Source organism: Brienomyrus brachyistius, chromosome 9 (genome assembly GCF_023856365.1).
Source record: "Brienomyrus brachyistius isolate T26 chromosome 9, BBRACH_0.4, whole genome shotgun sequence".
Classification (NCBI taxonomy): domain Eukaryota; kingdom Metazoa; phylum Chordata; class Actinopteri; order Osteoglossiformes; family Mormyridae; genus Brienomyrus; species Brienomyrus brachyistius.
Window position 1 is genome coordinate 22044570 of NC_064541.1, and position 25280 is coordinate 22069849.

The window sequence follows — 25280 nt, forward strand, 5'->3', positions numbered from 1 at the left end:
TCAATTCTGTAGTTTTACGTATCAGGACATCATAAAACAGGGGTAGGGAACCTGATCCATGGAGAGCCGGTGTGTGTGCGCGTTTTTGGGATGGCCTCTCAATCAGCCAATAACAGTGGGTTCCAAGGACTGGAGTTGAGAATCGCTGCTTTATTATTGGCTGACTGAGAGGCCATCCCAAAAACCCACACCGGCTCTCCATGGATCAGGTTCCCTACCCCTGTCATAAAAAGTCATTTGGTTCTTAGGAGGTTTTAAAATTAGGTAAATGCAACTTACAATAACACACGACGTATCACATGGTGTCATTATTTATTTAACACAAATTAAGCCAAAATGCAGGAGGAGTGTGTGAAAAATTAAGTACACCCTTACTGCTTCCATAGGAATTAAGCAGCATAATCAAATGCACTTGATTAACTGATTGATTATGCGTCTATCCAAAACCAAACACGGCATATCAGCACAAACACCTCATACTAACTGTCAAGCACAGTGGTGGAGGGGTGATGATTTGGGCTTGTTTTGCAGCCACAGGACCTGGTGTAAGGAAAAGTAGTAAAAATGCCCCAAGGTTCTTGGTTGATCATTTGAATGCAGACAATGTTAGGAATTTATGATCATGGGGGAAGCCAGGGAGAGAATGGGGGTTCCAGTTGGCACCACTAGGGTGATAAGGATAAGATAAGGTGATAAGAATTTCATTACAATGATCATAAAAGTCCCCACCCTGTCCTGTCCCGTCCCTGTCTCAGGACCCTCACACTCCAGGGGGTCACTCTTTATATGTAAATTCACTCAACACCTACACACAACACCTTGGTGGGGAGGGCTTTTTGGGGTATAAAGGGGGGTGAAGAACTGTCTTCAATTTGTATCTGAGCTGCCTTTCAGTACCCGGTGTGTCTCTCTACACTGTATTACATTATATTATTTGTACTGTTCAATAAACCACCATTTTGCTGAAACTGCGGAGACTCTGCAAGTGGATTCCCTACACCTGGGCACCTTGCAGTCATTGAGTCGATTATGAACTCCTCTGTATACCAAAGTATTATAGAGTCAAATGTGAGGCCATCTGTCTGACAGCTAAAGCTTGGCCTAAACTGGGTCATGCAACAGGACAGTAATCCCAAGCACACCAGCAAAACAGAATGGCTGAAACGGAAAAGAATCAAGGTGTTGCAATAGCCCAGTCAAAGTCCAGACCTCAACCTGGTTGAAATGCTGTGGCAGGACCTTAAGAGAGCTGAGTATAAATGAATGTCCACAAACCAATGAACTGAAGTAACATTGTAAAGAAGAGAGGGTCAAAATTCCTCCACAATGATGTGAGAGACTGATAGTTATACAGAAAATGATCACTTCAAGTTACTGCTGCTAAAGGTGGTTCTACAAGCTGTTGAATCATGGGTTGTTCTTTGTTTTTCCACATATGGCTCCTCCATTTTGGCCTCATTTTTGTTAAATAAATAATGACACAGTGGAACATGTTGAGTGTTGTTTTACACCTGAGGTTAGATTAAAATATGTTTAGAACCTGAAAAGGACCAGAGGATGTTTTTTATCATGTCCTGATACGTAACATCATAGAACTGAAAGATTCTTTGTTTTTCACATGAATGTATATCATTGAAAACCGAACTTATGTCATTTGAAATAATATGTACTGAAAGCATTTGTGCAAATTAAAAATGCAGAACAAAGCAGTTTTAAGGTTCTTGTCCCCCTCCCCCTCACAGTGGTTTGGTTCACTGCTCAGTCCTATGCTGCATTCCATTTGAGATTGTAACTTGTAAAGTATGAATTCCTAGCTAGAAATTTCAACTTCCATCTATTCTTCAACTTCTGACTTGTGAACTTGGAGGAATCAACTCAACCCCGGGCTCAGAATTCAAGATGGCCGTGCCCTAAATCAACAAAGGTTAAAGCTGTAGTTTATACTGTTTATTAGCACTTACATCTTATTTGTGGCTCATTAAATCGGTCATGCACCCAGTACTGTCCAACCACCAAACCACTATCTGTGGTTCTGTTGCTACGCAAAATACCACATAATGTGGTGTTACTCACTGATATTGCTAACAGTAGCTGACGAGGCTAGAACTGGGGCCCATTTCATTAAGCATGATTTCTTGCATAAGCAGACAAGTTATCGGATTTAAGGTAGTCTGGGCTAAAGGTAAGTGAACAAAAATGAAGGCCATTTAAATTGGGGGAAATTAAATCCGATGAGTTATCCAGGTAAACGAGTAATCTAGCTGTTTGAAACGGGTCCCTTGAAACAGGTTTCCTATAGTGAAATAAAAATATAGACATAAAATGTACACAAAATTATTGCCCTTTTGTTGGGGAAAGCGCCCGGCGTTTCCACCCCAACTCCACCTTTTATGAGACACACACACTTTATAGTTTTACTTGCAAGGGTACCCACACTCTCTGCAATGCAAACTACAGCAGAATGTGTTACAAAGGGTGGTTCCCCTTGGCTCCTTTATTTATAGTCAGTGGGAGGCGCAAGAGTCATGCAGAATAGGGAGGTGAGAACAAGAAAAGTTTTTACCTAAGTGTACAGCTGTTGAGCACATACTCAGGGTACGTGCAAGCTAAATACTATTATTAATATAATCTAGAGTATGAGGTTAGAAGAAGACAAAATAATGTATATACATATTTACACTCATAGCTAATCATACAGGAATGATAACAAAATGATTAATAACAGTTTCTTCAACCTAACACCTTTTTATGATTTTAAATTATTTTCTCAAACTAGGAAACAAATAAGACTCACCTGTGCACATGACCTGAATTAAGCAATAAATTAAGTTTTACTGCAAAAAAGGGGCTGATTGCTTCCAGTTTCTTCACAATGGCGACAACAAGAGAGCTGTCTGAGAACATCGGAACTGCTATTTTCAAAAAGCATAACATTTCGAAAGGTTACAAGGCAGTCATCAAAGAACTTGAAATCCATTTTTCAACATTCCATATCAAGATGTTTTACAGTCATAAAAGTGTTAAGATGCTTTCAGGAGGTGGTGATAAGAAGAAATTAAATGAGAGAAGTCTGCAAAGGTTGGTGCAAATTGTGAAAAAAACACCACGGAAGACGTCTTAAGAGCTTCAGGCTGACCTGGAGCAACTGGAATGATGATTTCTGACCGTACAATACGCCACACACTAAATTAAGCAGAACTCTATGGGCGAAGGCCAAGGAGGACACCACTATTGAAAGAATGGCAGAAAAAGGCAAGACTTAGGTTTGCAAAAACCTTCCTAGATAAGCCACAATCTCCATCCATCCATCCATTCTCTGCTGCTCATCCAGGGTCGGGTTGTGGGGGCAGCAGTCTAAGCAGAGATGCCGAGACCTCCCTCTCGCCAGCCACCTCCTCCAGCTCCTCTGGGGAAATATTAAAGTGTTCCCAGGCCAGCCAAAAGATATAATCTCTCCAGCGTGTCCTGGGTCTGCCCCAGGGCCTCCTCCCGGTTGGACATGCCCGAAACACCTCTCCAGGGAGCCCTCCAGGAGGTATCCTAGATAGATGCCCAAACCATCTCAACTGGCGCCTTTTGATGCGGAGCAGCGGCTCTACTTTGAGCTCCTCCCGAATGTCCGAGCTCCTCACCCTCACTCTAAGGCTGTGCCAAGACACCCTACAGAGGAAACTCATTTCTGATGCTTGTATCTGCGACCTCACTCTTTCGGTTACTACCCAGAGCTCATGACCATAGGTGAGAGTAGGAATGTATATCGACTGGTAAATCGAAAGCTTTGCCTTCCTGCTCAGCTCTCTCTTCACCATGACAGAATGGTACAGCTGCACCGATCTGCATGTAGATCTCCAGCTCCCTTCTCCCCTCTTTTGTGAACAAGACCTTGAGATACTGTACTTAAACTTCTCTACTAAATGGCCTGTGGGCCCACCACCTACAGGGGGAGCTGTGGGGGTCACGTGCAATGTAGATCTAGGGGGTAGTCGAAGGCTAGGGTCTCAACTGACCAATCATCGCTTACCAAAACTGGCACATGGAAGCCACAATCATTCTGGAATAATTTTCTTTGGATAGATGAAACTAAAGTAGAGCTCTTTGGGAATGTAGTGCAGCAGTTTCTTTATAGGCAAAGGAATGAAGCTCATAAGGAAAAGAACATCTTACCTACAGCATAGTATAATAAAAAAAATAATCATGTTGTGTGGCTGCTTTGATGCCTCTGAAATTTGAAGGCATTGAATATACCAAAAGAATGATGAAATCAGAAAGTTACAATGACGTTTTAGAGTAAAATATGTTATACAGTTTCCAGAAACTAGGTTCGAGGCAAACGGGTCTTTCAGCACGACAACGACCAAAAGAGCACCGCCAACAGATGGACTGTTTTAAACTGGTGAGCAGTTAGTCCTGACCTAAGTCCCACTGAAAACCTCTGCAGAGAGCTGAAATCTGCCATTGCAATAAGGACTCCAGCAAACTTAAAAGAGTTTGAATGCATAGCAATGGAAGTGAGGCAGAAACTATTAGCAGATGGATGCAAGAAGCTATGATGAATGCAAGAAATGTTTAGAAGCTATCATTGTTGCCAAAGGTTCTGCAATCAAATATTAGTGAAGGATACCAATAATTGTGTCCAGTTTACATTTTATGTCTATATTTTTTATTTCACTAAATGACAGCTTTCTGTTCTTGTTCAATAAATATTCTGATTATGCAAAATTGATTTGCGAAAAAATGATGGATCCACGATTTCCTTTGCCCGGACATGGGTCACCGGGCCCCCCCCTGGAGTCAGGCCTGGGGGTGGGGCTCGATGGCGAGTGCCTGGTGGCCAGGCCTGCACCCATGGGGCCTGGTTGGGTACAGCCCGAAGAAGGCACGTGGGTCCCCCCTCCAATGGGCTCACCACCTATTGGAGGGGCCATAGGGGTCGGGTGCGATGTGAGTTGGGCAGTGGCCGAAGGCAGGGACCTTGGCGGTCCGATCCTCAGCTGCAGAAGCTACTGTAGCTCTAGGGACATGGAATATCACCTCTCTGATGGGGAAGGAGCCTGAGCTGGTGCATGAAGTTGTGAAGTTCCGGCTAGACATAGTCGGGCTCACTGCAACGCATGGCTTGGGCTCTGGAACCAGTCTCCTCCAGGGGGGTTACACACTCTTCCATTCTGGAGTTGCTCGTGTGGAGAGGTGCCGAATAGGAGTGGACTTACTTATTGCCACCTGGCTGGGCGCCTGTACATTGGGGTTTACCGCAGTGGACGAGAGGGTAGCCTCCCTTCGCCTTCAGGTGGGGGGGATGAGTTCTGACTGTTGTTTGCGTTTATGGACTGAATGGCAGGTTAGAATACCCACCCTTTCTGGAGTCCTTGGAAGGGGTGTTGGAGAGCGTTCCTCCTGGGGACTCTCTTGTTTTACTGGTGGACTTCAATGCTCACGTGGGCAATGACAGTGAGACCTGGAGGGGCGTGATTGGGAGGAACGCCCCCCCCAATCTGAACCTGAATTGTGTTTTGTTTTTGGACTTCTGTGCTCATCACGGATTGTCCATAATGAACGCCATGTTCAGGCATAAGGGTGTCCATACGTGCACTTGGCACCAGGACACCCTAGGCTGCAGTTCGATGATCGACTTCGAAATTGTGTCATCAGACTTGTGGCTGCATGTCTTGGACACTTGGGTGAAGGGAGGGGCGGAGCTGTCAACTGATCACCACCTGGTGGTGGGTTGGCTCGGCTGGTGGGGGAGGAAGCCCCCACCGAATCGGGCTTGTTCCGTGCCTCCATTGTGGAGGCGGCTGACCCGAGCTGTGGCTGTAAGGAGGTCGGTGCCTGTCGCGGCAGCAATCCCTGAACCTGCTGGTAGGCACGGAAAACGACTTCAGGATGGCTTTGAGGAGATTCGGGTCCACCATCCGGCGTCTCAGGGTGGGAAAGCGGTGCAGCATCAACACTGTTTATACTGGGGATGGTGCGCTGCTGACCTCAACTCCGGATCTTTTGGGTCAGTGGGGGGAATACTTCGAAGACCTCCTCCATCCCACTCACACGCAATCTAGTAACTCCAATTAAGTCTAGTTTGGACTGTGGGGGGCTCCCTGAGGAAACCCCACAAGGACAAGGGGAGAACATGCAAACTCAGCACACATATAACCCAGGCAGAGACTCGAACCCAGGTCCCACAGGCGTGAAGCAACAGTGCTAACCACTGCACCACCATGCCGCCCCCCTGCTTCTGCTTCGTTCATTAAATTGTGCGACTCAGTTTTATCTTGACGTGTAATTCTCTGTCTGTCCACTAGATGGGGATCTATGAGCGGTTAATATTTTATTGTTGTCCCTCTGTTTTCATTATAGGTCTTGATTTATCATTGAAATAAATTAGTTTTAGGGTCTTTATTTCCTGGGGGTTGTTAATGTCATCCGACCTAAAACGCAAAAAAAGTAAAACAGATATTCATTCAAAAATAAATTTGTTGTTGTTGTTGTTGTTGTAAAGCAATTAATTATATTAGGGTGAGGGAAAATGTACCCAGTCCACATATATCGATGAGTCTACAATTTTGTTTTTCTTCTCTATTACTTGGTTTTCACAGTAGGGCGAGAGATACAGAGGGGCATGCATAGGTGTAAATTCCGGGGGCGGGAGGTCAGGTCCTCCTTCATGAGGACTGTCCTCCCCATATATCATTGTAAACCTAACTATGACATTTTAAATAATATATATTGAAAGCGTCTGGGCAAAATATAAATGCAGACCAATGCATTTTTAAGTTTCTCAAGATTATGTTCCCCGTCTCCTTCACAATGGTTTGGTCCACTCCCCAATCCCACTACCACACACATTATCCCAGTACGAGGGACCGTGACTCAGTGGTGGCTGACCTGGTATAAGTAAATACTTAACAGGGGAGTTTCTAGCTATTCAGGGGAAAATTTCAGGGGCTATGTCAATTTTACGTGGGGCTTGACTTTTTTGATTTTGAAGGAAGATTGGCATGGGGGCTAAAAATGTCGGGGCATGGCTTAAAATACTCAGGTCCAGAATGATCGAACCTAACAACTCCCATGCTACTTAGTAAATGTTCAATTAAAACAACGCATGTGACAAACATGTTTCTTTACATCTACCACCCAGTAGAATAACACACAGTTACATTTATGACCAGACTGCATCTTGTTCTCTCTGTTACCTTGTGGGTGAATCTTTAGCTAATTAATGGTTGTCACTTCTCTCCTACTGTACATAACCTGCATACTGTGTGTGTGTTTTGTCATCCGACCTAAAACGCAAAAAAAGTAAAAACAGATATTCATTCATTTTTCAGTGCATCAAAATGGCAAGTAAGTAACAAATAGTGCCCAGTAATATAATAGGCAATTTCATAAAATCTGAATAAGGATAGAATGAATATAATTACTTTATAATGCATTAAAACATTTGAACTGTGCTAACCTTAAGTTATTTACCAAGTAATTATGTAGTATATAATAGTAAAAGGTTTTCCTCTATATACATTTCATATAAATAGTGCAGTACCTCTGGTGGTATTTTTGTGTTATCCCTCAGGAAATGCTCTTGAGAATTTTTTTCAGTTAATTTGCCCCCCCCAACAGTGAAATGACCTTTTTGCCCATGGTGGCTTGTGGGAATTATGTCAATGAAAATTTGAGTAGTAATCATGCACTCAAAATGAGAATTTCACATTAACTCAAACGCATTTACAGGTATGACACAAACCACATTTTCACTTCTTCTGAGGTATATTCAGGTTGTGTGTACCTTCACTTTCGGAAATACGGAGGCCAATGTTACACTTCCCTTTAAGCTCTCTCTGAATGTTGCCGTGATGAATTTCCGGCCACAGCACATCACTGATGCCTGCATCATGTTTCATGGTTTTAGTACAGTGCTGCCATGACGTCAACATGCACGTTTCTCCAGGGAAAACAGGCTATACTTTGCGTAGTCTGCTCAATACCAGCAAGAGTTCTATTTTTAATTATTGATCAAAGAGGAAGTATGTGGTAGAACCATCTATTTTCTATACCCACTTGTACTATACAGGGTTGTAGAAACTATCCAGGAAGCTATGGGCGCAAGGCAGGGAATACCACACACTTTCTCTCTCTCTCTCTCTCTCTCTCTCTCTCTCTCTCTCTCTCACACACACACACACACACACACACACAGACACGCACACATACACACCCGCATACCTATCTAAATGGGGATAGTTCATTTCTATGGGAAAAACCATAATCCCTGTCATAACACCCTTAACCCCTACCCAGCCCTAACCTTAAGCATAAGTAACCAACCAAAATACAAGACTCTTGGCATTTTTACTTATGTGATTGGATTCACTCTCTCTCTCTCTCTCTCTCTCTCATACATACATGCACGCACGCACAGTTGTGTAATCATGTCTTTTTGGGGACCACTCATTCATCTTTATGGGAAAAATGCTAATGCTAACTATGGCAACCTTAACCATAAGTAACCAAACAAAATACAAACGTTTTTGCAGTCGCGGATTTTTATAAAACAGAACTAACCCATAAAGGTAAAAAAGGTAGAACATGCAAACTCCACACGCATGGAGCTGAGACTTGAACCCTGTCTTAGATGGTCTGAGGCAGCAGTTCTAACCATTGTGTCACCATGACACCCTCATGTTCAGTGCAAGGGAAGCACCTCATTTCCTACTGGAGACCAACTCTGTCCAAAGTTTGACCCCTGCTGACATTTTTTGTTGTTAGGTTTTTTTAGGAAATTCCTCTTCCAGCTCAGTCCATCCACACATTTTGCAATTGTGCTGCTGATTGTGTGACTCAGAAGTTCTTCAGAACATGAATTGAGCCATTTTCCTAGAACTACTCAGTCCAATGTGGGCCTCGAACCCCAGGCAGCATAACAGGGACACATATCTGTCAAAAGGTACTTAAACCTGTCGAGTTTCAGAAAGAAACTCACATAAGGTGACGACTCCATATGTAAAAAAAATAACCTTCAATGGTTTTCTTGATGCCCTAGAACATTGTTTCCCAATCCGGTCCTCAGAGACTCCCCCAAATCCATGGACAATGTGGACTGTCTGGCAGGGAGCTGGGAGGGAACAGAAATGTGGACCATTTAGGACTCCCCAAGGACTGGGCTGAAAGACACTGCTCTGTGAAAACAATGGTGTAATGAAACTTTACAGTCCACACACCCTGGATGAAATGGCAAGTTATTGTGATGTTAAAAAAAGGTAAATCATGTCTTTTTCCACTACCAATGCAAAATTACAACCTACACGGAAAAAGTGAAAAAGATCGAAACCGTGTGCACAGCCCTAAACTAATACTTTGTTGAAGCACAATTTTAATTTTAGATTTAGATTTTTTGACAAGTCTTTTTGGATAACAGTCTATCAGTTTGGCACAACCTAACCGGAAATATTTTCCTACTCTTTCCTACAACCTGCTGTTTTACACACCCTGCAAAATAAGGCTGCGTAGAATATTTATATCTTCTGGGTTCAAATTTTAAAAAAGTACAATAACTGACCAGCTTCCGAAATGTTTTGCAAACATTGAATTTAAACTAAATTCTGCCAGAAATTTTATTGTGTTCACTGCAAAATCATGCCGGTTGATAACTGAGGAGGATAACCCAAAATGTGTTGAATTTCTCTGTTCTGAATCCCTGCCTTGATTACTCAGGTGCAGAGAAGATGGGACTCCTATTCACCCTGGGTTATTATGTAACATTTCTCCCATTATATCCATTTACACCTGTACGTATTTTAGCACATTATGTCCGGACATGTATTTTCTCAAGGGTGTAAGAGGTTCCTCCTGCGATCAGAAGATTTCTTGATTCTGGTCCCTAATGCCGTATGGGGATATTTTTATGTCATCATCTTAATGACTGACCAATGCTACAACAGACATGTCTCTATGCTGTTGCTAGCAGTTGGAACTTTAATGTGAGTGAGGCTGAAAGGATAATTGTCTGAATGTCGTTTTATTAAAAGACAGTGAAAAACAGTAAAAAAAAAAACATCACAACGAAACAGAAAGCTGCACACACGTGTTCCTCATGGTCAGCGTGTGCGTGTTCGGTCATGTCTCAGCCCATTCGTCTTCCTGAGGCTCCGAGTGACACAGCGACACATGATTGAAGTTCCCTCTGCCATCTCCAGCCATATCCAGTTTTCTGACGTTCTCAGCCGACGTCAGTACTGTCATGGTCACCCCATCACACTCAATTTCAGAGGGGCCCATGAAGTCACTAATCTGAACTGGGTGACAAAAGGATGAACGGTGTAACTGAGCTCGATGGAACTTCGCCAAAGGTCGTTAGTTAAGTCTTCTAGTACATAACAGCTCACAGAAAGTTATGGGCAGCTCTTGTAGGTCTTTAAATAACGCTTTAGTAGTTGTCTGGCCTTGTGCTTGAACTGGCAGCACTGTGGAGGCGTGTAGATATAGTCATAGGCAGCTCTAGGTTTCTCTGCCCCGGGGGTGCAAGGTGTGCCCCTTTTAGAGGGGTAGGCGCTCAGCCGAGTGGGGGGTCCCCTCAGTAAATTTTCTTGTGTGATCGTCAGTGATTCAAAAGGGACGCTCTGCACCTGGGAAGTCCAATGGGCCAGCCCCCCCCCACCCCTACATGTGCCTGATCTACAGAAATATTTGCTATAATTTATTATAATACATTGATATGAATAATACAAGGTGCATTTTCAAATATAACTTTGTATTATAATTTAATTCAGCTGAAATAATATTTTCATGAGGCAAGTAGAGTGTGCATTGGCTTCCCCTGTGCCCCCGGCAAAATCCCCTATGTATAAGGTAGATATTGTATGTAATCTGCATTATTGTTGTTCTCTGGAATGAGCTTCCTTGAAACAGTAAATTGTTGCAGCTTTGACTAACAAGGAGTTTACATACCTTCACACGGAGGGGGGTGATTGTTGAATTTGTCATCAAAGCATAACGTTGGAAATTGCAGGTCGCTTTCATGCAGAATCAGTGATAAGTGACCAGGCTTCTCGGTGGGCTGGGAGCCTAAGGAGGTAGGAGGAAGGAGCAGATTGTGCCGGGTTAGCTGGTGTGGCTGGGTAGGGGAGGGGGCTCTCTCTCAGCCTCTCTTCTGTACCTGTTATCTGTGCGCGGCACCGACGGCTCCTCCTCCAGTACACATACACGATGATCGTCACCAGTACCGTGGCCACAAAGCCCACCCAGAGGCTAGCAGGTACCACCCATAGACACCCTGACACACAGAGGAGGGACAGTCACACTTTTACCAGAAAGAACACATTAAATTCATTATAGGTCTTAATTTAGAGTTTAGTGATTAATTGTCATTGTTGACACACCACAGCACACAAAAACGAAATGCACTTTTGATGCACACGCTGCATTTAACCCATATGTGACAATGTGACATAACTAATTCGGCCCCCGGGGAGCAGTGCTTGGGGGCGGTACCTTGCTCAGGGTACCTCAGTGGTGCCATATACACCTACAATCTTTTAATCACAAGTACGCTTCTCTAACCATTAAGCCACCACTGCCCACGGTTAAGTACGTTTAAGTACATTTGTTTATAGAGAGTCTGGGACGATTGTCTAATTCTGTTAAAATGTTGCAGATTTATTGGTTTCATGACAAAAGTCCATTTAAAAGCAATGATTAACATATCTGTACATACCTTTTGCACTGACATTTTCATTTTTTTAAATTTTATTGTAGAGATGTTGCTAATTAAAAAGCACACCTTGAGACTGCTTGTCAATACACTAGGAACAGCTCTTTCAGAACTATATTTTGGGTTTCAGTGTATTACTACTTGACATGAATGTTTTACTTAAACGACTGGTTGTTTGTAATGTGATATATATTTTTGTAAACAACTTAATAAAGTAATTTTTGTTATAAAACCAATAAATTTGCAATCTTTTGACTGAATTAAGCAAGTGTCCCAAGACTTTCTGTGAGTTCTGTATATAAAGAAATTCATAAAATTTCTCAGCAAAGCTCCAGAGAGCTAGTTATTGAAGTACATACTACAGACTGTACCGATAAATTGTAGTATGAACAACGTTAGTGTTGCTTTCTTACCATACCTGTGTTGGGATTGGGAGCACATTTGGCATCTGTAGCATTCGTTCCATGAGTTACTAATTTCCCGCCGAGACTTTCACAGCTAGAAGGGGTTTTGAAAAGAGAATACAAAACATGCTATAGTGACTTGGAGTTGCTAAATGGTGTGTGTCTGTGTGGGGTCCAGGTATCCTCACAACGTGATGAATACCCCTTTCTTTGACCTTATGCCTGGTCCCCATAAAGGAAAGCTCAATTTTCTATGTTTGCAGTCCATGGCTGCAAACAATTAAAAAAGCAAAACTTCTTGTATTTTATTTGGTAATTTTTTTGTTGTGGTTAGGGCTGGGTAGGAGTTATGGTTGTCATAGTAAGAATTAGCATTTTTACCATAGAAATTAATGAGCGGTCCCCACAAACATATGATTACAGGTGTGTGTGCGTGTGTGTGTGTGTGTGTGGGGGGGGTGGGGATAGTTCAGGTCCAGAAAGAAAAAAAATCCATCAACATTTTCCTTCAACCAACCACTTTATACCCTGTGACTCTATACTAAATTGGTGGGTTGAAAAAACATTTTGGTCTGGATTTTTACTTCGTGGACCTGAACTATCCACCTCTGTGTACACACACACACACACACACACACACACACACACAGAGATATTGGCTCAAAGTGGAAGGAAAGTGAGAAACTGACTCAGTGTGTTTCAGGCAAGGTGCATATAGGTCTGTCACATTGCTGTACGTTCCCCTGGCACACGGCACACACACTGTGTCAGATTCTGAGGTATCTGCCAATAGAAGACAAAGGAACTATCTTTTAATTTGTATTTAAATCAAGAGCAATATAAATATTACATATAACATTATGCTTCTGGCAAACGTAGAGAAACAAAATCAGAGGACACGGAAAGTGAGTTCATTTCAAATAAATGTCAACAAGCACATCATTAGTCAAAGCAATATTTTGTTGAAAAGTAAAACAAACATCATCATGGTGCCAAAGTATATGTGTAATGTCCATCCGTGCCTCACAGTCAGAGTACCTGGGAACGTGTGGTGTGTGATATGATAGCTGTGCAGTAGCCTCCTGCTTTGGCAGGTACGGGCTGCCACGGCAGAGGGGCAGGATGGGACTCACGTTTCGTCTTGACCCCCTCTCCAGTGGAGCACTTCGTGGCATGGTGACAATGATTACACTCCTTCTCCAGGCAGTAGAAGCCCTCTTTGCACTTGCACTGTCTGTCTCTGTCTGCCCGGCACTCGGATTTGCTTTCCAGGAAGCTGTCTGGAAGAAGCGGGAAGGTCACCTGTCAGGGCGGGGGCCTACAAACTTCATGGGGGGGGGGGAGGGAGGGGGGCAGACTTACTGTCAGGACAGTTTTTACAGGGTTGACATTTTTGCAGGAAGTTCAGCTTGTCCATGTAGTGACCGTGCTCACATGGCTGACACGAAGTCCTTTGCTCCAGGCTGCATTCGGCCTTCATGAACGATCCTGCACAGATAGGGGTACAGAGGGAACGGGGTAACCACTGTGTTGCTGTTACGCGCTGTCTGGCTACGCTCAACTACCCTCTTCAATCTTCCCTCTGCATTTTTGCTTTAAAGACCAAACCAAAAGGCCCCAAGCTCAGCTGAGCCGACAGACCCAGCGAGCCGTTCAGATTCGGCACTAATATCAAACGATGCTCACCTTTCTTACAAAGATCGCAGCATATGCTCCTGTTATGTGTGGACGGAAATGTATCTTGATCACAAGACTTGATGCTCATCTTGAAGACGTGCTGTCCGTCGGCTTCTCTCCTTTTGATGTTGCCTCCGCGTAACTGAGCACTTCGTCTCCCTTTGCCTCGCAGTCTGTTTCAGCCCCTACCAGGCTGTCAGTTCCTCAAAGCAATTTCCAGAGTCACTGTAAAATTGGTGCTATCTCCTCAATCACCACTGCCTATCTGCATGACCATGAACAGTGTTTCCTCTAAAACTCAAATGCGTCTCGCCCACTGCCCTCCCACCACCTTCTTCCTGTACACTGGAAACTCCCCTCCAACCTCCCCCCTCTGGTCTGTTTCGCACTGCTTTTTTTTTCTGGGTGACTTCCTGTTGTCTGGTATCAGTACAGCAAGACAGAACTCTATGACTAAAGCAGTTACGTTTATGTGGCTTTTAGTGTGACTTACATCTGCATGCTGTGTATATGTGTGTGTGTGTGTGTGTGATTGGAGCTGGCCTAAATACTTCAGGACACGCTTATTCTTGTTTTTCATGCGAAAGTACAAGTACACATGGTACAGCTGGTGCTGCAAACCCGCACTCAGTGCCAGCAAGAGTCAGCTATGCCACTGATATGCTGCACTGCCTCCCCAGTCCTCCCTGTCCTGACCCAGTTGGTCCCCTCTGGAGACATGTGAGAGGAAAAAGAACAAACAAAAGCAAATTGATTTTGGACGCTTGCTCAGTGTTTAAAGAATAAATACAGGATGGGAGGGGTTAGTAGGACTGGTGGTCAGCTTGTCAGAGAAAGAGTCGTTATTTGTGGGTCCTGATCATGCTCAGGTACGTCCGTTGCTTGCTTTAAATTTGTGTCATATACATAGATATCAATTTACTTATTTGTTGGTATATGTATTTATATAGTTAGTATATGTCTCTGTGCTGTATAAGTAATTTAATACCTTATAATTCGAGTAATGCTCTGTTTGTCTTAGTCTGTGTCTGCTCTTCCTACCTCTGTCTGCCTGGTCTCTGCCCCTGTTGGGGTGGGTGGAGTCCCCAGGTTACCCCAGAGGTTACCCAGAAGACACTACTCTAAACTGGATGAGATGTGCTCCTCCTGGCCACGCCCTCTCACTCACACTCACACACCTCGACCTGGAGGACAGTGAGGACTGCGCCAATGATGTATTGCAGGTCATTCAGTGGTTATTTGCATCGACCTGTAAATGCTCTTACACGTGTCTAGCAATTGTACATTAATGCTAAAGGATATAATGACATTTGTTGGCTTAAACAGCATCATAAAGCCACTGCTTTACATTTCTGACATCAGAAGTTGAGGCCTTGCTCTGCACCCCAGTCCGATCCTGCTCTCCCCTCTTCCTCCATCTCAGATCTCAGTGGACAATCGAACTGTCTACAATCTTTGTGGCCGCATGTCCTATGAGGAGCTCCAGTCATCCGTCAATCCCTCACTTCTGTCTTCAGCATCAGGTTGTTTGTCTCTCTCCTTCAACTCTGACTATTCCAACTCTGAGAGGCACAATGGCTTCAGGGCCTTCTACACCATGCAAGGTGGGCAACGGCTGGAGACGGCAGTGTAGCCATGATGGTGTGACTCTTTGGATGAGCGTCAGTTGATGCTAAACTTCTGTCTATACAGATGTGGATGAATGTGCCCATGAAGACAACAGCTGCAATCATTTCTGCAGCAACTATATAGGGGGGTACCGCTGCTTCTGTCGCCCTGGTTACCGTCTCCAAACCGACGCGCGCACCTGCACAGGTAATACGAATAGACATTCAAACTTCATAGTTTTGCTGCTACATCTTTTTATCTTAAATCTGGAATAAGAATCTAGTGATTAGCCCAGCTATTGATCATGGATTCATGAATAAAAAACAAAATGCACCATTTTTAGCAAGGGCTAGACCCTTGTTTCTGCCTACAGCTCAGTATTCTGCTGCATTTTTGCCTTTTTATTCTGGTAGAAACGTTTGAACATGGGAAGCAGAGAGTTCATCGATTTAAGAATTAACAAATACAAAATCATTATAGTTACTGATTTGACAAATACGTACATGCATGCAGCACGTGGGTCTTATATTTGCATGTAGCATGCAAAGTATTCCCAAACGTCTCACAGTGTGAAGCTACAGAATGACACAAGGGTTTTTTTATAGGTCCTAACAAATGCCCCATGTAAACTCATATGTTATTATATTTTTAGGGTGTGGATACCTTGTGTTGGCTGTGGGGTTAGTGTTGGTAAAGGTGAAGAGTGAGCATCATTTCCGATTGTAATGTCCCAGAGTGATACACAAGGTGTGTATTGTACTCCCAGCTGTGTATTGAGCATCACATTTCTTTCTGGTGAAGCAATGTGTACTGAGGACCGATCAGGGTCCCTTCAGGGCATGGTGTCAAGCCCTGGTTGGCCAGGCCCATACGCAGCAGATGCACAGTGCTCCTACACCCTGTCGGTGGAGGGTGGAGTCCAGCTGGTCCTGGAGTTCATCGGGGAGTTTGATGTGGAGGAAGAGAAGAACGGAGTCTGCACAGACTACTTGTTGGTGGGTGATGATAGTTCTGCTGCTTTCCTGTTGTCTTTGGGGTAAAGGCTGCTGTCGGATTTGTCGAGTTGTGCTCATCGACTGTGCGAGGCTTGCTCTCTGCTCCCAACGATTGCAAGAAAAACTTAACATGTATCCCCTACTTAAGCTGTTACATTTGCATCTATGATGACATGATTATCTCAGATGGTTATCAGGGTTTAGTGTAGGAGATGAGATGGTACCAGATAATGAAGAGCAGACTGTATTTTGTCTGTGTTTTATTTAGGTTACCCTGGAGATGAAGGATATTTGATGACATTTTATAAGAGAAGTTTCAATCAGCACCGTACCGACGTGAAATGTACCTTGTAAATCTCTTTATAAGTTATTTGCACCATATTGCGTTTCATTGGGACAGATTAAGACTCCAAATCAAGACTTTGGCCCATTCTGTGGTAAAGACCCTCCTGCTTCGCCCATCCTTACTGGATCTCACCAAGTCCAGATTGTCTTCAACTCAGACAGCTCAGGAAGCAATGCTGGTTTCAGACTCGTCTATACAAGCACAGGTGACAGTCATCTGTGCCCTTGGTGGAATTGGATTACATTATTGGAAAGAAATGGTCAATACTAATGACGGCTTTTTGCTGATTCCAGAAAAGACCTGTCCCATTCAAGTAACACCCAACTCACACGTAACACCAAAACTTCCCAGGTATCAAAAAAGCCAAAAGGTCACTGTGCAATGCAACACTGGGTTCTTTCATAACCAAGTAAGTAGAAACATTCATGATTATCACATTTCAATGTAGGATATCTCAGTAGTGTATGGGCCCACAGCATACCATATGCCAGTATAATAAGGATTGGCCTTGTCTAGACATCTGAGTATTTCTATATCAAGTGTATCCTTCCTGCTCCCTGAATAGATTACATATTCATTTATTTAGCAGATGCTTTTGTCCAAAGTGATGAGGCAAATGAGGCAAATGGCACATTACAAACATTCATGCTGTCAAGGAGCCAAATAGGTATAAATGCAGCTAGGCTGAGCTTCCAGTCAATTCCCAGGTACAACTTAAAGCAGTACTGGAGCAAGAACTTCTGTCAAATAAAGCAAGATCCTAAGAACAAAGCTATTCAAATCAGCTGTTATTCACATGGGAAGATTTATTGAATGTTTTCTGACAGGAAGTTGCTGAAGTACCGCACGTCATTGATAATATCACCTACACATCTTGGTGTGGCAGGACTGGCACCTGGAGCCCTGCCTTTAGCTGTGAAGGTGATGTGAGACATAATAATGAAGATAAATATGCATGGTGACAATGCTAAAAAAGGATACAAAACTCACTGACATGATCTCATGCAGTTACCAGTACAATTACAGACGCATCAGCATTTAAGTGATATGTCAGCAAATGTTATTTAATAATACAGATCACAATACAATGAAATTTTTACTATGTATGATTAGGCTTAATTAATTTATGTAGTTACCCCATCTGCCCGATTGATGTATTTCCTCTGGTGTCCACTGAACGCTGCAGTTGTGGAATGCGGTGACCCTGACATTCAGGAGGACCGGTGGCCTCTCCACGTACTCAACATGACCACCACACAGTACGAGGGTGCCATTCACCTTCAGTGCAACTCGAAATACTACAACCTGGAGGGAGAGGGTAAGTATGTCACTATGTTAGCAGCCATGCTACCTGCGGCTCAGACTAGGTGATCCATCCCAAGCATAAAAATGGTGTCGTCTTTCGGATAAAATGTGAAACCGAGCTCCTGACTCTCTGAGGTCATGAAAGATCCTTGGGCCATCTTTCGAAAGAGTAGGAATGGTACACCGATGCCCTGGCTAAATTGCCCACTGTGACCCTTTCAGATCTGGCCTCCTAATTGTCCCCTATATCTAATTAGTGAACTGTCTCCTGCCCTTTCACCACCTTAGCTACTGTGTGGTGAGTGTACTGGTGCAGGATGGCTGCCATCCCATCAACTAGGTGGGTGCTACACAGTGGTTCTGCATTAGTTATGTAAAGTGCCTTGGTTGTCTTGAACTGCTCTATATAACATGCCATATACATTCATACATACATGCATACATTTAATCATGTAATCATGTCTACAGTGGGGGATGACTGTGGCTCAGCAGGTTGGGATGCTGTCCCACTGATTGGATTTTTGCTGATTCGAATCCCAGAATCAGGAAAGCCCCCCATGCCGCCTATGGCCCGTCTGACACGGCTCTCCCTAAATAAAAATGTGATTTTGGATAAAGTGTCCACTGGAGATGGTTATGCACTATTAGCGGTCACTCGAACGAGTATGACTGTCCTCTCCGTAGGGTTTTCTACTTGTGGATCTTTAGGAGGCTGTAGAGGCCAATCCGCGATCCACAAATTTTGGTGCAGTGTGGGCAGGGGAAAGTAGAGATGGTAGGTAGTGATGGAGCCTTTTTCTTTAGATCCTTTTGGATTTGTCGCTTTATTTCTGCAGCACGGCGGAATTCAGTTTCGTGGTGTACTGCTTTCCTCCAGCAGTGTCTGTCCATAGCCAAGTTATGTTGAACTTTTTAAAATTTGCCTTGATGTTGTCTTTGAAGCGTTTCTTTGGCCCTCCGGGGGCTCGCTGACCTTCTTTTAGCTGGGAGTACAAAATCTCTGCTTGGTGTTGGACATGCGGATGACATGGCCTGTCCATTGGAGTTGGTCCTGCATTATGGTGGTTGTGATACTGGGAATATTTGCCTCCTCTAGAATGCTGATGTTGGTGTGTTTGTCCTCCCAGTTGATCTTTAATATTTTTCGCAGCGACCTTTGATCGAATTGTTCCAGGGCTCTTAGGTGTCTGCTGTACGTGGTCCACTACCGCTTTATAGACCAGGACTTTGTTTGGGCTCTCAGGTCTCTTGTTCTGAGTCTGGCATAGGCTCCACTTGCACAGCTCAGGCAATGATTCACCTCAGGGTCTATGTCAGCTATGGAGGAGAGCAGGCTGCCAAGGTACAGGAAATGCTCCACATTTTCCAGGGTGGTATTGTGAATTTTGATGGTGGGCTGGATTAAAGGCTGGTTGGGCGACGGTTGAAACAGGACCTGTGTCTTCTTGATGTTTAAGGCCAGACACAGAGCACTGTATGCCTTGACAAAGGCATTCAGAATGCCCTGGAGTCCTTCTGGGGAGTGTGATACAATGGCATTATCATCTGCGTATTGAAGCTCCATGATAGTGGTGATTCAGATTTTAGTCTTGACTTTGAGCCTGTTAAGGTTGAACAGCCTGCCATCTGTTCTATAGAGGATCGGGATTCCCTGTGGCAATTCCTGGCCAATAAGGTGAAGTATGGCTGCAATGAAGATGGCAAACAGAGTGGGTGCAATGATGCAGCCCTGTTTAACTCCTGACTTTACCGAGAAAGGCTCAGATTTAGAGCCACCATTGCTGAGCACTGTGGCTGACAAGCCATCGTGCAAAACCCTTAGTATACGGATGTATTTATCATGCCATCAACAGAGACAAAGGCCATCATCAGATCTATGAAGGCCATGTACAGAGGCAGCCTTTGTTCACGGCATTTTTGTTGTGGCTGGCGGCGGTGAAGATCATGTCTATTGTTCTTCTGGATGGGCGGAAACCACATTGTGATTCCGGAAGTAGTTCCTCAGACAGTGGAAGCAGGCGGCAGGCAAGGACGCGAGCAAGGAGCAAGGACTCAGCTTTGTCCCCTTTCTCGAATATGGTGACAATCTGGGCTTTCCGTAGCTCTGAAGGGAGTTCCTCACTTTCCCAGACCATAAGAAGCAGCTGATGGATGTGGTGCCAGAGCTTTGGTCCACCTTCCTTTAAGATTTCTGAGGCGATCTCATCAGGACCGGCAGCCTTGTTGTTCTTTAGGCTCCTAATGGCTTTAATAACCTCAGTTTTGGTTTTGCATTGTATTATTATTGTTCTGCCCTAAAAATTTGACTTAAACACAGGCTTAGGGAACAGATCTCATTTGAAACCTGGGGACTGTCTGTACTGCATCTCCAAGCCTTTCTTCTCACCTTTTGAATATTTGAACATGGTATTATAATGGAGAATATGGCTGTATCATCGTGTAACAGGATTGCTGTTTCCCAAACCCCTCAGAGAGGTATATTTGTGATCATCACGGCGAATGGAGATCCACGGCTGGTCAAACTGACTTTCCCAAATGTGTGCCAGGTATACTGCTCCTCCACACCATGGTACACAATGCCGGTGCCCTGTTAATACCTCTGCATGTCCATCACGTAATTTATTTGAGAAGCTACACTGCAGACAGATAAAGTAACTGTCAGAAGGATTACAGGGCCCAACATCATCCAGGTGTTTTAGTAGTTCTAGTGTTTTATTTGGTGTGCAGAACTGCAAAGTTCTTGCTTTATATTTAAATATATCGACAGACTTTAGTCTTTTATTATGTTTTCAGTGTCCATGTTTGTGAAGGAGTACTTCAATCATTTCCAGTGATGTTGCTAATCTGCTATTGCTAATGAATGTAATGTACCGTTTTCTCCTGCTCAGTGTGCGGAAGGACAGAAAAGGATTTGATAAGCTTTAGTAGGATTATAGGGGGCAAAGAGGCAGAACATGAGCAGATCCCGTGGCAGCTACGCATCACCCAACATCGCGCGGGAGCATTTCTCATTAACGACAAGTGGGCCATCACGGCTGCCCATGTGTTCAACAAACTGAAGGAAAATCCTCGAATTTTGGGGGGAGGTATAGACTTGAGACAGAGAAAGACGCTGATAAACCTGAATGTAGAGAAATACTACATTCACCCGAAGTACCTGCCTCTAGAAGAAAACTATGACAATGACATCGCCCTGATCAAACTAAAGACCAGGGCGCCCCTAAGCGCCAGTCTGCTCCCCGTTTGTCTACCAATGAAGACTGATGCGGCAGCAATGGAAGGCCAATGGGGCACCATTTCTGGCTGGGGCGCTACCAAAAGTAATGATACGAACAGACGAAGTACGGACTTGCTATATGCTAATGTAGAAATTTATTCAAGCAGGAAGTGTTCCCAAACTCCACTGCATAAGAATACGAAAGTGCCCCTGGTTTTTACTGACAACATGTTCTGTGCGGGAGACAGGGGCAAAGACAGTTGCCAAGGGGACAGTGGGGGGCCGCTGGTTGTTCCGCCATTGGGTCCAGTTGTCTCCAAGGACAGGAAGCCATACCAGGTCTATGGTATTGTGTCCTGGGGAGAAGATTGCGGAAACCTGGGCTATTACACTAAAGTTGACAAGTACCTGGACTGGATTAAGGAGACAATGGAGAAGGAGTCCTCTTCAGCCCAGTGATTCACTAAACATTAATTCCTATAAATCATACATATCCACTGTGAGGAGTCAGTGTGAATTATGATGAAAAATTAATCACGTTAAGATACCAAATTAGAGATTAATCTGGGACTATTGTTAAGCTGAATATTGTTTATGCTAAGGACATTCATCTTCTGATGCATATAACTCTGTACTGCCATGTCTGTCAGAAGCTGAACATTGTCTGCAATTCAGTGTGTTACACAAAGGGATAAAATAATATACGGTGCCAAAAATAAAGAATAAGAATACAAATACAATTATTATTTTTATTTTTTTATTTAACACATAGGATAACACATACACAAAAATGTAGTCTGACCGATGAAGGCTATGTAAGATGCTTGTGACCAAAAAATATAAAAATAATGATTTTTATAATTCTGGTAATAGTGGAAGGTGTGATGACGGTCTGCACAGATGGGATGAGAAAGATTTTGGAGTGAAAATGGGGAGCAAGTCTGCTGCACTTTTACACCCATATAAAATGCATCCATCCATCCATCCATCCATCCATCCATCCATACTTAACCAGTACAAGGTGTTTGTGAGCCTCACAGAAAATGCCGTACATGTGCAAGCAGGCACCATATAAGGGATGTCATCACAGACACCACAAACAGACAGTGTACATCACAAATAGAAGGACCAGTACATATTACAATTGAGAAAAATTATGAAGGACAATTCGAAAATCCTAGATTCCGACCCAGATTTAAATTTAAAGAAAGGTCAGGATGGGAACATAGCGAGATGATAACCAAACCGAAGCATAATCCTTTAAAGGCTGTACAAAGCAAATGCCGTCAGTGGTAAGTTTTCCAATTTACCCCAGTATTTCCTTGATTTGTTGGACAGATATGCGTGGACCTGAAACAAGATGAAACCGAATACGTCAAAAGTAAATCAGTAAAACCAGCCTGCCAGGTTATGACAAAAAAAATAAACACAAAAATTAAGGTGTATTTCTGTATAAGTATTATGTGTACTAAAACATACCAGGGCAGAACTGAGGAATGATTTTAGACCACATAATGAACTTTCAGATATTCAATTATCCTCCTATTTTGTATACACTGTCTAATTACCAAAGAAATGGAGAACAAATGGCTAGCTCTGACAGAGGTTCATGATGAGAGCAACGTGCTCCCTGAACTGGATTCGAATGCAAAGAGCATGCAGGTCTAGAAGATTCCGGGTGCAATGAGAAACTTCCAGGGTTCAAGAGGAGTGCAGCAAGGATGTGGTTTTACCATCTTTCAGCTGCGTTTCCTGGACAGGTGCTGGAACCTATCGCAGACGGCATCAGGTTAATGAATGTTAATGAATTATATGTGTATATGTATTAGAAATCTTACAGGAGTGGGAGGATTGTTTAAAAATAATTAATGCTCTGTTTATGCAGGTATGTGCTGTTTTGTGTTGTGTAACGTCAACCAAGTGTCAGATCTCCAGAATTCTTTTCACTGTTTATTTCTAATTGCTAGTGGTAAAATTTGTATACATCAAAATGTAAAGGCTGTGGTGAGTGTGTTGCGTCGTTGGGTGGGGGTCAGTGTCGCTTATTTTGGGCTCCTACTGATGAACATAAATCAGTGCCTATGGATGGGATGCATTTGCACTCACACACACCATGGATACTTCACAGATGCCACTTAGGTTAACTCCTTGGAGGAAATCCAGGGTAGATCCATATGATACGGGAAGAATGTTCAAACTCCACGGACACACAGCAGGTGGAATTCAGACCTCCAACCCTGGGCCACTGTGTGATGCAGGCGCCCAGAGTTTCAGTTTGCAGCCAAACCCCAACCATTGCACTGGATTTTATACCCCAAATGCAAGGCAATATGCAATTGAGCTGCAATCTCAAATAAACATTAGAATTGACTAAAAGAAGAGAAATTTTTCTAACACTAAATATTTGCTACTGAACTGATTGGGTCTGCAGCTGACAGAAGCTGCGAAGCATGAGGGGAGGTCACAGCTCACTGGGGCTGAAGCACCTCTGAGAAGAACTTCTAGGTATGAAAACTGAGGGGGGGGGGTCGCTAGAAGGGACAAGCTTAAGCAAAGATTTTTATGACCAAAAATATGACCTTGCTAACTTTAGCACAGACCGCTGGTATGTTATTTATTCTTGAATCTTCTCTTCAACAGCAAAGGTATAGACCCATTTAAAACTGTAAAAATGAAAATCCAAAATGGAGGAAAGTAAATCAGTAAATAGAGTAAACATTGCTGACAGAAATGACTCAGGAGACCTGCTGTTTTGAATAATACCAAACAACACAGCTTCTCATTCAGAGTAAAGGGACACTCCAGAAAGAAATTAAAAGAAACATTTGAATTCAAATGAAATGCGTAGATTTTGATAATCATAATAATCAACATGAAACCAAAACCACTATTGTGAGACAAAAAACCCTTTTCAACACTAGGTTTGAAGTGCAGTTTAAAAACCAAATGCGAAAATGTGACCCAAACTGCAGCCTGAAAATGCAACCAAATACAAATCTTATACAGTGTATTTCAGTTGACCACAGAGAGATATCACATGCCATTGAGGTTGTATTTATTACTGAACAAATAGAGATTGGATGTTTATGTGCTGATTACTGCTTTAAATTGACCGACAGTAGGCAGTCCTTTCCCTACATTGGTTCAGCAGTTTTCATGGGAAAATGATGTGACGTTGTTAATTAATACATGCTGAAAATTAATACATGAACCTATCTTAATCAATCCATACAACATGCATGTGAAATAACATGTTGGTTTTAATAATTTTCACTCTTTTTCATGTATTGTTGAGTGTTGAAGCCACTACATTCTTAAATAATCTACATTCTTTGGATGAAACTCTTTTGTTTTTAATTAGTCAATTTAACTCAACCCATATAACTATGCAGTGGCTTGGGGAGCAGGGAAACACACCAAGGGAACACCAAATGGGATGGCCAGTGGGAACTGCTGGTCAAACCAGGCTAAGATACCTGGGACAGGGCCAGATGGGCACCGACCCTGACAGTTGTGACAGAGAGTGTCAATATCTGACAAGGAGAAATGAATAATGGAACTAAGGATTCTAAAACATTAAGCTAACAAACGATCAATCCAGTTCACTGTGGGGAATGCCAAGGGTGGCATGGGATAGACTTTATGGCTGCCGTGGGGATGCAACAGGTAGGAGCTCCCCAGACACAAGTTTCTAAGGCAGCAATAGTGATGCAGGAGACATTAGGAACGACCAGAAACCAGCAAGGTAGACGGCAGAAGCAACTTTCTAATGCTGGAGATAACCGTCAACTTATCCAACAGTGCCTCATGAATCTGAGGATGACATCAAATGACCTTCAAAAAGAATGGGAAACAAAAAGTGGTGTGAAATGCACTGCTAGGACAAGTTCATAACAGGCTCTTAAAGGTAGGACTGAAGTCCCATAAAGCAAGGAAGAAGCACTTCATTAATAAGAAACAAAGAAGAGCCAGGCTGGTGTTTACAAAAAATATATATATATATTTTACACAGAAAAAATGTGTGACA

The 25280-nt window shown here is 43.3% G+C and overlaps 2 protein-coding genes across 2 annotated transcripts; one reads left to right on the forward strand and one right to left on the reverse strand.

Annotated features, from left to right (window-relative positions):
* Positions 1-9843: 9843 nt before the first annotated feature.
* On the reverse strand, positions 9844-14089 carry LOC125749383 (tumor necrosis factor receptor superfamily member 5). The gene is made up of 8 exons (XM_049026597.1): positions 13792-14089; positions 13468-13593; positions 13239-13385; positions 12795-12888; positions 12120-12199; positions 11147-11263; positions 10939-11055; positions 9844-10286 (listed from the first exon to the last, which is right to left on the reverse strand). The coding sequence occupies exons 1-8, from the start codon at positions 13868-13870 to the stop codon at positions 10108-10110; spliced, it is 939 nt and encodes a 312-aa protein (XP_048882554.1). The 5' UTR covers positions 13871-14089; the 3' UTR covers positions 9844-10107.
* Positions 14090-14499: 410 nt separating this feature from the next.
* LOC125749334 (complement C1s subcomponent-like) lies at positions 14500-21993 on the forward strand. Its single transcript, XM_049026479.1, has 11 exons — positions 14500-14651; positions 14804-15005; positions 15206-15386; positions 15475-15597; positions 16192-16385; positions 16786-16936; positions 17025-17140; positions 17559-17652; positions 17918-18049; positions 20508-20582; positions 20925-21993. Exons 1-11 carry the CDS (start codon positions 14644-14646, stop codon positions 21710-21712), a joined length of 2064 nt encoding a protein of 687 aa, XP_048882436.1. The 5' UTR covers positions 14500-14643; the 3' UTR covers positions 21713-21993.
* The last annotated feature ends 3287 nt before the right edge of the window (positions 21994-25280 follow it).